The sequence below is a fragment of the Phodopus roborovskii genome, unplaced genomic scaffold (assembly GCF_943737965.1).
Source record: "Phodopus roborovskii unplaced genomic scaffold, PHOROB, whole genome shotgun sequence".
Lineage (NCBI taxonomy): Eukaryota > Metazoa > Chordata > Mammalia > Rodentia > Cricetidae > Phodopus > Phodopus roborovskii.
Genome location: NW_026125444.1, coordinates 18,318,461 through 18,332,125, shown reverse-complemented (window position 1 = coordinate 18,332,125; position 13,665 = coordinate 18,318,461). Strand labels below are relative to the sequence as shown.

The 13,665-nt window shown below is 44.5% G+C and overlaps 1 protein-coding gene across 2 annotated transcripts in view; it reads left to right on the top strand.

Moving 5' to 3' along the window:
* Nucleotides 1-13,334, top strand: part of Chchd3 (coiled-coil-helix-coiled-coil-helix domain containing 3) — a 247,847-nt gene extending 234,513 nt beyond the window's left edge. For both annotated transcript variants that reach the window (XM_051175883.1, XM_051175884.1), the window contains 2 exons: nt 3,025-3,160; nt 12,640-13,334. In XM_051175883.1, coding sequence (XP_051031840.1) covers nt 3,025-3,160; nt 12,640-12,663 — 160 coding nt within the window. In that variant the 3' untranslated portion in view covers nt 12,664-13,334. The remainder of the gene's footprint in view (nt 1-3,024; nt 3,161-12,639) is intronic.
* The last annotated feature ends 331 nt before the right edge of the window (nt 13,335-13,665 follow it).

The window sequence follows — 13,665 nt, the reverse complement described above, 5'->3', positions numbered from 1 at the left end:
TGGATGGGGTGAGTCCCCGCACTCGGGCAGAAGCAGATGGATTCTCTGTGAGTTCAAAGCCAGCCTGGTCTACATAGCAAGTTCCAGAACAGCCAGGGCTACATAAAGAGACCCTGTCTCAAAAAAGAAAACTACAACCAAACAAAGGTAAAGGAAATGAAGGAAGGTGGATTCTATTAAAAGTTTTCAATGATTTTATAAGCCAAAAAGAACAGTTCCTTCCGGCTCAGTGTATTTGTGGGTAGCTGTCACTCTTACCCCTCTCCTGTGTTTTCCGTATTTGTACTTACCCTGCTTTTTATCTTGTCACTTATCATTCCTTCATTCACCCTTTCATAAATTGTGTGAGTGTCATTTTCAACTAAGATTTAATTTTCTGACCTAAATATCTTGGAATTCTGCCTTTTCTCATGTTTGCCTAATAGTGGCTCTTTCCTTCATGAAGCGTGCATGGAAGCAGTCAATAAAAAGTCGATTGCTGACTCTATGATTATATGAAGGGCTTCTCATTGACTCTGTGACTATAATGCATATTGGAAACGTCTTTGAAGCCCTTTTCCTGAATGGGAGGTGCCCTGCTTGTGCTTTATGGCCTCCTAATGTTGGATGGTAATCTCATTTAGCATCTTCCAGAGTGAAAACAGTGCATTAGGACAGCATAACGTGCCCTGCAGATCAATACAGCAGCAGATCGGCACCATTCAGATGAATCCAAGAGAAATGGGCCCGAGTCTATGGAGGAACTGGGAGCCAATTATGCTGATTTCCACTGTTCTCTCCCCCAGTCTGCATCTAGTCATCAATATGGGTTAAAATGTACGCAAGAGGATTTCAGATGATGGCCACACAGAGAACAGACTACCAGACAGGAAATCAAGGGCTTGCAAGCGAATACTGGTATTGATTTGTGGGGATAAAAGTATATTTTGATACTCTTCAAACCATAAATAACTTGGACTTGAACCTGAGGGCTCAGCTCCTGGGGTCAATGCTTGTGTTGTGACTTGCACTGCTGCTTTCTAAAGAGGTAGTGGCATTAATGATGCTATTGCAATAGTCTTGAGAAAAGTGTGTGTGTGTGTGTGTGTGTGTGTGTGTGTGTGTGTGTGTGTGTGTGTGTGCGTGTGTGTGCTACCTCTGTGTTACTAGTGAAGGGCCTCAGGTCTGCTTAGGCCTGTTTTTCTTCCCCTCCCCCTTTCCTCTGCCAGTAGACTTGGTATGCTGTCAACACTGGGACACAAGCTCAACAGCTCAACTCTGCAGTGGGAATGGTTAGCGTTGTCAGTCTTATATTTGCTGACCTGCTACTTAATCATACTGTATTCAACACTTACCTGGACACAAGTCTTGCTGTCATCAGTTGGTCAGTGGTTTTCTGGGCTGTGCTTCTGGAAGCATAGCTGGCTCCTTTTTGATGCTGATGTTCATTTGTTGGGGATTAGGGAAGCTGGGGTTCAAAAAAGTCCACAGACTTCCAAAGCATCAAAGGCTTAAAAAGAATTGAAACCCCTGGGGTTTGGATTTAAATTCTGTTCTCAGGTATTAGATAAAGTAGTAGAGTAATGAATGAAAAAGAAAAACCAGTGTTAGGTAAAAATCTGTGGATCATTTTTTCCCCCTGTATATTTACTTCCTTTCTGGGGTAGTAGGAAGAAGTTCCCCACAGGGACAGTCACGAGGTTTGCATTTCCACTCCAGCAAAACATACATTAGCTTATCATGTTGCGTAAAAGTAATGAGGAAACAAACCGTCACCCAAGGGTTTACTTATTGATGGGCAATATCCCCCTGTGTTCTCTGGGGCTTTTGTGTTTAGAACCCATTAAACTTAAAGTAATGCTACTTGAGGGTTATATGGAAATAACAAATTTAAATTTCAGAGACAAAACTGATGAGACTGGAAGCATTTTTTATTACACTAATTTAAAAAGTATAAATTCCTAGGTTACTGATTGTTCTGCATATTTTCTCTCTGTGTGGTTAGTCTTTATAACTCAAGTTCTGCCATCATAGAAACAAGAATACTTTCTGTTTGTGTAATTCATTTGGCTTATTATTTTCAAGTGTGTATTATAAGCTTTGTGGAAACATTTATGTTTGGCATGGCATATTCACTGAGAGCAATCCAACTAAAATCTGAGACTTGTAAATATAATTGTGAAAGTTTAACCTGGGGGATTTTTAGATGTTTACCCATTTTTATTCATTCAACAAGCTTATTGTTTGACTTCCATAAAAATTATCCATATTGAATAGTGAATGTCACAAAGGAAACAAGACATAGTTACTTGGAATTTACATTCTGGTAAATGTAGGTCTGGTAAATTGCACTTGGTTATTGTATAGTGTGACATGGGCAGAGTGAAAGTTAGCATGGACTTGGTGGATGCAGAAAACTAGTAAGAGGTGTTCAAAGAAGGTTGCACATTGAAAGATAAGTAGGTAGTTTTTAGTTTTATGGACACAGGTAAGAATTTGGGTGCCAAGCGTCTCCCAGCAGCTCACAAGCAGTTTGTGACCAAAGATGTGAGACTCTCAGCGAGACTCTGAGCATTATGTACTCAAGCTGCAGCAAGGCACAAGGTCCAATAAGGGCTAAAGGCGGGCAGGAGCCTCACTATAGAGAAAAAACTATAGAGAATGACTTGAGTTAATGGATTACAAAGAACCTTCTGGGTGGCCTGTGGAAGGAGGGAGAGAGCCAGGGTTGTAGACACAAAGACCAGAGGTCATTGCTTGGATCCAGGAAGTATAAATAATTTGAATTTCTATAATAACAATGAGGAATGTGGGAGACCATACTGCAGGGGCCAGAGCTTCATGACCTGCTGGCTGTGGGTGTGCCACAGAAAAATGGGGGCTGGCAGATTTCTGACTTGACAGACCAGACAGCAAGGCTAAGCACACTGGTGTCGTTTGTAGGACCTATGTAATTTTTAACCTTGTGCTTTTATACAGTCTTTAACCCTGACCCTTACGGGGAATGAGGATGCCTTTTCTCAGTTACCCTTGTTCTGTTTTCAGGCGGTATGAATATCATCCAGTCTGTGCAGATCTGCAGACCAAAATCCTCCAGTGTTACCGCCAGAACACCCAGCAGACCCTCAGCTGCTCTGCTCTGGCCAGCCAGTACATGCACTGTGTCAACCATGCCAAACAGGTAGGTGTGCATGCTGCCTGGACACCTGAAAAGTAGAAAGCAGAGTTGTCCCTGAGCGTTGGTAAGGACCAAACATGTGGAAAAGCTCTCCAAACTCAGCTAGTCCTCATCAAGAATTTCTGTAATCAGTTGGTTAACTTCTAAGTTCTGTCTAGTTCACACTGTCAGAAGAGTCTAGATTCTAGCTAGGCCTGGTGGTTCATGCATGTGACTCTACCTGTACTGGAGGGCCCAGGGACACAGAAACACACATACAGACGATACACCTCACGTTCAAGGACAGCCTGGACAGCTTCATGAGAGCCTCTCTCAAAGTAAAAAGTAAAAAAAGAATGGAGGTGTAACTCCGTGATAGAGAGCTTGCGTGGCATGCTCAAGCAAGCCCTGGGTTCAAGTCCCTGTGCCAGAAGAAAGAGTTAAACCCTGCTGAACTCTCCCTGTATTTGTTTATGTGCAGGGAGAAAAATATATTTCAAGTAAACTTCATGGCTCTGAACTTTAGGTCTTCTGATAACTCTAATGATTAATACCTCACAATCTGAAGCCACTATTAAACACCAGCATGGAAGAAGAACCAGCAAACTTGGGGTCCATAAGTAGCAGGTTTAGCAGAAATAAAGGAAATCCACCCAGTCACTGTTCATCCCCCAACCAGTTCTTAGAGCCCATTAGAGTGGTGTCTTGGTGTGTCTATGGCTATAAAGAGATGCTGACCATGGAAACTCTTAAAAGGAAAAAATTTAACTGGGCCTAGCTTACAGTTTCAGAGGTTGAGTTCATTATCATGTCACGACATGGGGACATGTGGGCAGACATAGTGCTAGAGAAGGAGCTAAGAGATACACATCGTCATCCACAGGCAGTAGAAGGAGTCATTGGTGACACTGGGCATAACTTGAACATATGAACCCTCAAAGTCCACCCCCACAGTGACACACTTCCTCCAACAAGGACACACTACTCCAGCTAAGCCACACCTCCTAATAATGCCACTCCCTATGAGAGCCATTTTCTTTTAAACAAACACAAGACAGGACACACACACACAAAACTGAGTCATACTTTAGGAAGTAATTTCTCTCCTTTCATATGCTTTATGACCCTTCATAACTCTATAATATGACTCATAGGATGCATATTTTCTCTTCATTTAGTCAATGATATCCCTATAGCAAATTAACAATTTCAACAGGTCATGTAATTTCTTTACAGTTGGGTGTATGTGGTTTGGAGAGACATAAACTATTGGAAGCTTTGGTTCTTTCTTCTGACAAACTCTAGAATTAGAATTGACCTTCTCACCCATGTAAATCTAGTGTTTGAGTTACACAGCATGCCTTCCTACAGCCCAATTTGCTCCAGTTATAATAATCCCACTTAGTGTAAATTTCCAACAGTCCATAAATATCTGAAGGGAGGGTTGCTATTGTCTGGTAGCTGGGAAATAACAGTAACATTAAGTAGGGAAAATGTAATCAAGATTTAAAAGTTGTTTTGAAAAGCTTCCTGGTTTGCTTTTGTCTGTTACTTGCTTGTAGACACACTTGCATAACTCAGTATATGCCAGGTTTCTTTTCTTTAAAGGTCTTGCTAGAGGTAACGGTGCTGATCAATCAGTGCATGTTATTTGTCACAAATGGCCTCTGATGAGCGCTTGACAGGTCCCTGACCTTCGGTAGCAGTACAGCCTGAGCACTTGGGACATATGGGTTGACCTAACAATAGAGCCTTGTGTAAGTGGCACTGAGTCGTCAATAGAGAAGGTGGCTGTGTCAAGGTGTGTGTTTCAAGGCTGGTGTCTGACACCGGTGCCTGTGTCTATCTGCACGGTGTGATTTCCGGCGTTGCTGAAGTGGCAGCACTGAGTGCCTTAGAGCATTGGCTCCACCCTTGCCTGGCAAGACCTTGTTGAATCACTCTTAGTCCCATTGTGTCATTGGTTCCTATTTTGGGGATAAAAAAAGTCAACGTGCAACCAGATAACGTGCCTCACAGTACAGCAGATGGGGGAAGCCTGGTATGTCTGGGCTTCCAACCAAGTCCTGTCTCTTCCTAGGTCTCTGACCTTGAGTCTTGATTTCCCTCATCTGTGAATTGGGTGGCCTTTGTGATGGTTTCACTTATGCAGAGGACTCTTTTGTTTTTCCCAGATTCGGGATCGTCGCTTAGGAAAATCATGACATTATACTAGTGAATGAATAAGAGACCCACCTTCCTTCCTACTCGCTTCCCAGCCTGCCATGTAGTTTATTACTTGTAGCCAGTCTGCTTAGACTATCTAGTATTCCACAGCTCTAAGTCCACTTACTTGGAAGTGGCTGGTAACAGAGTAATATCAACAAGATGAAAGTCTTGCCATAGGTTAGACTGCACTGAAATAGCCATGAACTACAAAACATGGACTCTTGAATCTTTCCAAGCTTTGATATTTCAAGGTCACTTCAGCACCCACTCTTACGGGTTTTTTTTTTTTTTTTTTTTTTTTTTTTTTTTGAGACCCTGAGATATAAATAGAAACGGTTTTTCTCACCGTTTTGCAGCTAAGAGCATTGAAACCCAGGGACATCATGATGGTAAATTTAACAACTAGTTCAAGGTGCACCCTGCCATGAAACAAAACAAATTTTTTCAAGATGAACTAAGTGATGTTTGGTTTTGGAGCAGGTGAGTGTAAGAAGAGACACCCATCATCTACAAATACAAGTTGAGGCAGTGAGGGAAAATGAAAACCAGTAATGTCAGAATGAGAGAAAGGACTGCTGTCAGGCTACTGAAATGGTAATAGCATCTATAGGTCACTCATAGGACATGAGATGATAGTGCCCTTGATCAAAGGGGCCCACTTAGCCTGTCCCCTGAAAGGCCACAGCCCGTCGGTTGCAGGGACCTGGTTTCTTCATCACTGAAGGCTGTCACCCTCTGGTACAAGGCTGTCCTTCTGCTCCCTGTGAAGGTTATCTAACCCCGAGATCCCAAATCTGCCCCCTTGTTAGAAGGAAGTTTATCTTTTCACAGCGTGCTCACTGCCTAGGGTAGCAGTTCAGGGTGGGCCAGCTCCCTTCTAGCCTTCCAGTTAGGTCCAGGTAGCGCACTGCACACGGAACAGGACGGCAACCATTAAGTCTTTCTCCACTTCCGACACTGTACGAGGGTTTCCCTGTGGAATCATTACAGCAGGGCCGCCCCACTTTTACATGACTCATAAGGTTGAGCTTTCACGGGTCCCTGGGGTACTGTTCCAAAGACTAATAGATTTTACCGGTAGGAAAATTTCCGGATGTTTCTTAGCCTTGCTTTTGGTTTCTTCTTATTCATCCACTCATTGACATTCATCTTCAGTTATTCTTAAACAGTTCCTTGTGGTTTGATGTGAGACATTTAGACTTATTGTCAGTGTATTAAGTTATGTATTCTTCATGAGGGTAAAAAAGACACTGAATTGCTCTAATATTATTTCCAAGTTATAAAAGCTGTTGGCTAGCTATTTAAGTACAGCATTTACAAATGGAGCATCGTTGAAGTAGACTTGTCTTCCGCATGCCTGGTTCCCATTCAGCTATGCTACACCTGATTCTTGTGGGGCTTTATAAACAGGGGAAAGAGTCAGGATCCAGGAGTATATGTCCCCAGCATCCTCTCTGTCTGTCTGTCTGTTTTCTCTCTCTCTCTCTCTCTCTCTCTCTCTCTCTCTCTCTCTCTCTCTCTCTCTCTCTCTCTCTCTTTCTCCTTTTTTTGAGACAGAGTCCTCTATGTGTGTATCCCTAGCCGGCCCCAAATTCACCATATGGACCAGACTGTCTGCCCTGTATGTTATGATTTGCACTCCCAACTTCTATGAGGGTGGGGTATTTGTTTGTTTTGGGGACAAGGTTTTTCCACATAAAAGTTCTAGCTACATTTGCATTTACTATGTGGACCAGGCTGGCCTTGAACTCCCAGAGATCTGCCTGCCTCTGCTGGGATTTAAGATGTGCACCACCACTGCCTGGCTTCAGTTTCTAATTTTTTAAGTAAAGCAGGGCTGGCTTATAGTTCAGCGTTGTCTCTGTTTCCTGTGACATCTCACTGCCTTAACATTCACCTGCATGGTTATAGGCCAGAATTCTAAACACTTTAGTATTATCCCAGCCCTGATGCTTTTCAAAAAATGAAGAAACTGACATGCTTCTCATGGAGCAGTCTCCTCCCCCTGGTGGGAGGGTTAGGGTAGTGATTTTGCCACTGTCCCAGACTATTCATGGTGACCAGAACTTTGGTTTTCTTGCTGAACTGAAGGCTTGAAGCTCTGCCTACAAGGACTGAGTCTGCATTTGTTGTGGAGAGCAAGAGGTAGTATAGGTTCAAGAGGCATCGTCTGTTTAGTATGAGCTCCTGTCATTCTGTGATTTCTGGGTTTTCTGGGTTTTAGTGCCTTTGCATCCTGGAGTTTGCCGTCAGCTGCCCTGTGACTAGTCTGCCGTTGTGTGGCCTCAGCTGCATAACCTGTCCTCGAGTTTACATTACTGACGACCAAGGTGATCCAATGACCAGAGAGGCTAGAAATAGTTCGGTTTCTCCAGAGCCAGTAAAGGGGGAAACAGCTGTTTCTGAGGTGCCTGCCAAAACATAGCCTGACAGCAAGTGCCTTAGCCAGTCCTGGGCTCCTGTTGAATGCACATGTCCAGCCTCCCCCTTGAAGATTCTGATTTGGAAGGTTATAAGTAGGGTTCAGGCACCCCAAACTTTCACTTCGTGAGAAGGTGTGTCACTGTCACTAGCTCCCATCTAACAGAAGCCTAAACTCAATGCCCCGGGCATGCATCTAAAGTTAGTCTCTGAAGCAAATGCAAGGCTGGCTTGGGAAGAAGGCAGAAGCCACTCCAATAGAAATACTCTTCCTCTGCCCTCATATGCCCACTGAAGATGCAGTGGTCCTGGCGAGGAGTCACCCAGCACTCATGGTAGGTGCCAGAAGAGCAGCACCGAGCCTGTCTCTTGGCTAACACCACACTGACAGTTCTCAGATCCCCAGCCTCCCTAGGTTGACAAGCCCATCCAGTGTAACAAGGAGCACAAAGATAAACCAAGGTCAGCCTTGCAGAAAGGACCCTGACATGTTTGTATTGTGTTCCATGCATGTTTTATCATTGCCTAGTGGCATTTGTTAATCTTTGAGCTGGACTGCAGTACACAAAATGACCTCACTCCTTCTGTGGAGTAGCTGCTTGTCAAATCTGAAACTGTCCAAGTAAGCTGAGTTCCAAACTTCTATGCCCCTCAGGCCCTGCCCATCCTAGGAATCTGTTTCTCACCTGCTCTCCAAGAGTATCACATTGCTTTATATGATGTCTTCTCTTTTTAAAAAATGAGTAATGGTAGTAGATTTTCATTTTTCTTAATAGGTATTTTATTCCTAGGGCTCATCTTCCAAAAGTTTGAGCTACAGTCTGTTAATGTTTTGTCTGCTTTTGTGGCAAATTGTATATAAACAGTTAATTACTTGTAAGTTAATTTGAATGTCACCCAGAGCCAAGGATGATAAGAAAGAAGATCCAGGCAAAGTTGACTAGTGTCTTCTATAAAAACAGGAAGAACAAAATACAACCCTGCCTGGAGGGAACAGACACTGAGACCAAAACTAGTTAGTGCATCAGACTTCCAGGTCCGGCACACAGGCGACTGGGCCGCTTTCTCTGAAGCCGAATGCATAGCGTTCTTCCTTCTCATCCTCAGCCCTCTTGGTTTTTTCCCGTCACAGGTCTCTTTGCACCCCTACATTTCCTATCTCTCCTCAGTGAAAACCGACTCAGGCTCCACTGCTTGTGTGTTTGCCACCGCCACCCCTGCAGTTATGAACCCTTCCTGTGTCCACACTTAATCCTACTGGCTCTGAAACCTTAGGGAGAGTCCGGGTAGTTTCCTTCTAGGGACACATATACTCTGGGTGGTCTCTTTTAAAATCTCATTCTCTCTGTAATGACTGCTTAGCAATACAGGGTTGCTTTTCAATTCCTTTCAAATCTTCTGAGACAGCCAGTGGCTGCTCTCTGCTAGGGTAGTCAGCCTGTGCAAGCAGGCTGAGATTCAGAGACTGGCTGATGAGACAACTGTGTAACAAAAGTCTTTGAGAAAAGCCTTGAGATCGTTTTAATAAGTGGAAATGACACACCATCTTGGGTCTCCAGGGGCACTGTTCCTGTTTGACAGTGTGAGTTCATCAGTGGCTGGAACCGAAAGGGATTTTGGAAAAGAGCAGTGTTGATGCCTAAGCTGTTTGCTCCTTTTGGTAATTTGTGCAGCTATTTACAAAAGGCGTTTCTGCAGACCCAAATATGTGAATGAGGGGCAGCAGTGAGGAATTTCTTTCCCCACATTAAGATTAAGTGTTAGCATTTCCTTAAATGAAAGCAGGGTTTTTTTTTTGTTTTGTTTTTTTTTTTTTTTTTTTTTTTTTTTTTTTTTTGTGTTGTTGTTTTTTTTTTTTTTTTTTAATACAGCTTGCAAAGCTTCCCCTTCATTCTTTAGGGAATTTCCTATGTTAATTTATGCAGTGTTAATTTATGCAGTGTTAATCTAACCCAACAGCATCTAGATGCAGAGATGGGACAGCCTGGGAGGTGCAGTGTAGACCTGTCAGTCCTGGGGCTCCCTCCAACCATGGCCCTGCCGCTAGCCTTCAGCAGGCCTGGTTACACAGCTGTGATAGACTAATAACACAGAATGTTGATGAATTCATTCATCTTTTGAAAACGCCAACTTGGTGTTATATTTGTTAATGTCTTTGACGGCAGTGGAGCAGATGGATTTGAACCACCTCTGCCACCCTTTGGTGGCAGCTGAGTGCATTGTGACAGCAGGTTTACAGACCAGCCCCTCAGCTTTCCTGTGTACCCACCCTCATGCCCGTAGAGAGTGACACACAAGCCCATTGCTCCGTCTCTGAGGGACTGGGGTTTAATACGTGCGGCAGGGTGTATGGTGCCTGTGAGCAGTGTGTTCTGCAGCTGTGGCCCTGTGTTCCCACCATGTCTGACCCCCGTTTGGGCCAGGGCCTAGCAGTCTTCCTTCAGGGAAGTCTAGCACTGCTGGCATTGGACTGAAAATTACTCCTACAGCGGCTCGGGGTTGAAGAGAAAGAATGGTTAGAAGAATCTCTAAGCCTTCAGAGAACCCTTTAACTATGGCTTTCATTGTCCTGCACTAGCTGCACACACTGAAAAGAGGCATATTGTCACCTCACGTAGAGGGAGAGGGAAAGCCATGTATGTGATCCAGGCCAGGCAGATGTCACAGTGCTTAAGGTTGTCATTGGTGAACTCCAAAATACGTGAGGCTCCTGGCCCCCAATGCAGAGCAGCCATAGAGTATCACTCAAAGGGGGGGGGGGGCTCTCCAGTAACGGAAGCCCTAAGTGGGCTCAATATAGATCTGCTTCAGACGGGCCTCCCTAGTGCGTATAGCAGGGAACTGGGCATTTAGAGAGCACCCACCTGTGTAACTGGAGAGACTTATGCAGATCAAGTCCCAAAGAGGTGCCCCTACAGAAACACTGTGACACTGACAGTGGCAGACCGTGTGTGACTTGCACAGTTGGATGTTACATTTTACCCACCACGTGCCCTTGAGCCTCCTATGAGGTGTGTTCTCCTGGCCCTTCCTCCACTTCGTCCTTTGTCCTCTGTGTTTTCCTAACTTCTGTTTGACTAAAGCAGCATCTTTTCTTCCCAGCCCTATGTCTTTCTCACGAATTTGCCTGCCTTTGAGTCTACTCTTTAGTGTCCCGTGTCCCCAGACCACATGGGGACCTAGAATAATCAGGTAACCATCCACCCTTTGTTTCTAGGACCCAACCCTCCCTTGTTTGTGTTCTCCCTTTGTTCTCCACTTTCCATAGCCCACCCCATCATCATGTCTTAAGTCATTTCTTCCCAAACCCATAACTTCTTTCCAAAGATTCCTGTGAGGGTGTCTCCTTCAAAACAGTCCACAAATGCAAAAGTAAATGTATCTTCTTTGCTTTGTTGTTCACATGGCGCCCCTCCCACACCCTGTCTGTGGGGTCCACCCCACCCTCTCTCTGAGGGTCCACCCCACCATCTCTCCTCACCTTCCTCTTTTCTTCTCTGGGCTCCTTGTGCCTGAGTTTCCTCTTCATCCCTTGCGTGGTTTCTCGTGCAGCCTTCCGGGTTTTGCTCCTTCCATATTCCCCTCTGTTGAGTTTGCTGTGCCAGGGATGTCAGATTCAGTTTCACGATTGCCATTCTCCTATTTAAAAAGCATTTGTTGGATACCCGTGTGTTTTCCGTGGCCCACAGGAAGCTCCGGCCTCCTTGCCTCCCTCCTTATCCTTCACCGAGCTGATCCCTTTCTGACTCCTAACTGCCCACTGCTGCGGCCCTGCCTGCCCTGCCCACAGGCCAGTTTTCTGTCCTTACTCTGACTATTGTGAGAAGTAGGATGCAATGCCCTCCTTCTTCCTTGCAACCGCAGAGAATTGCTCCCTGTGCCAGGCAGAACTTTTGAATTCTTACCTTGTCTGAATGCAGCCTGAACAAAAACCTTCTCTCTATTCATGCTTTATTCCTGTGTGAGGTTTTTTTTTTTTTTTTTTTTACGATGTACATGTTTTACTTAATAAACCGTAGCATATATTTAGCAAATAAGTAAAAAGTAGAAAATTATTACCATGCTTAGCTTCTCATTTCCCAAGAGTATGTGTGTTAGCTTTTTCATAGCTCTTAACTGAATGCAGTGAGGACTCCGTAGCTGAGCTGGTGTCAGGTGCAGTGATACAGGGCGCATGAGCAGCTGCAGGCCTCGCCTACCCTCTCCTGGGTGGTTTTAAAGCTAGGAGGGAGATGACTGCCTTTTCATTGTTAAGGTCCGGTAAGAATGGGGGACATGCACCTCTTCCTACCCAGCTGGCTATCGTTTCTGTTTGGTGTTTCTTATCTACAGTCTCCATTCCCATGACTTAGAAAGTGAAGCGAGCACTTGTATAGTTTGGGAAGAGCCTCTGCATGTAGTACTGTTGGGTGTTGTGTATGTGTGAACCTCTGCATCCTACCCAGAGCCAGGTGGTGTCCCTGTGTGTGGGCGTGGCTCCTAGATGTCAGCCTTCCTCAAGAGCTGTTGGGTATCACTGCTGCACTGGGCCATACCCACTCCACTGCCTCAGCGAGTTTCCCTGTCACTTGTAGCCCTGTTTCCAAATGCCCTGAAGAGTGGACCTGGCCCACAACTCCCTCCCCACCATCCTCCAGGCCGTGTTCTTCCCCGGGCTGTTCTCAGATGCTGGTGGGTGGGTCATGTGGAGATTCACATTGATGAGGCAGGGTGCTCCTAAAGGCAGTGGTATTTCGAGATAAGAAAGCATATGCTTTGTTTCGTGGTTTGGAAGCCAGTATTTGAAAAGCACTGTAATCATCCTAAATAGTTACTGCCATTTGTTTGCCCCTGCCTTCTGGTGGTAAAACTTACACTTTCTGTTTCTCTTGCAGAGCATGCTGGAGAAGGGAGGATAATGTTCCCCTGAGAACATGCAAAGCTCCTTCAACGTTAATTCCAGAGGTGGAACATTTTTCTTTTCCTAGTAAGAAAATGACCCAATTAAAGAGAAGACCACTAAAGACATACAGGCTTTGGAAAATGGACTCTACAGAATCATACGTGTTTTGATCAATAGTTTAAAAAGCCAAGGCCTAGATCAGTTATCAGTCATCAAAGAACACTGTTGAGTGTTAATGAAACGCACAAATGAATAAAAGAGAAAGGCAGTCTACCGCACTTTTTTGTACTCTCTCCAGCTTCTACTGACATAAAATATTCTCTCCACTCCAGGCTCCAGCACTTAGTGACCTCCGCTCTGAGAAAGCTAGGGATGGGGCCGGTAAACTATTTCAAGTGGAGAGACAGGAGGGAGAGAGCACTGAGCTGGGCCAACTGTGTACAGCCGCCCGGGTGTGCTTTTCTCTCATTATACAGGAGCTATTTCGTTGTAACTTATTATGATGATCATGCAAGAGACACAGGAAGGAGAGAAAATGTACCTCTTTTACTGGAATAATGTTTATGATTGCAAGTGAAATAAGGTATTTTTATCAATATAAAGCGAGCCTTGGCTTATGCAACTTCTGTAGTGAAAACTGACAACTTCACTCACTATCAATAATAAATCTATTTTCTGACAAAGACTGGCAATTTAGCTAAGGCCTTGTGTGTTCCTTTGGCCTGGGTGGTGAATTACACTGCCTTGCATTGCTATACATTTGCATTTGCACCACAGATCTTATCCACAGTCTCCAAAGCTAGTTGTAGAGCCAGCCAGGCAGGTGAAGCTTGCAGCTTGCCTCTCAAGTAAAAGGAAATGACTGTGCCCTGTAATGTTATCTTTTGTCATGTAGAATTTTCATTTATTTTTGTTTTGTGGAGAGTTTAGCAAAGTGGTTAGAAATCCATACCCAGGGGCGGTTAAAAGGTGCTTGCTCTACTTGAGAAGACCTGGGTTAAGTTCCCAGCATATCCAT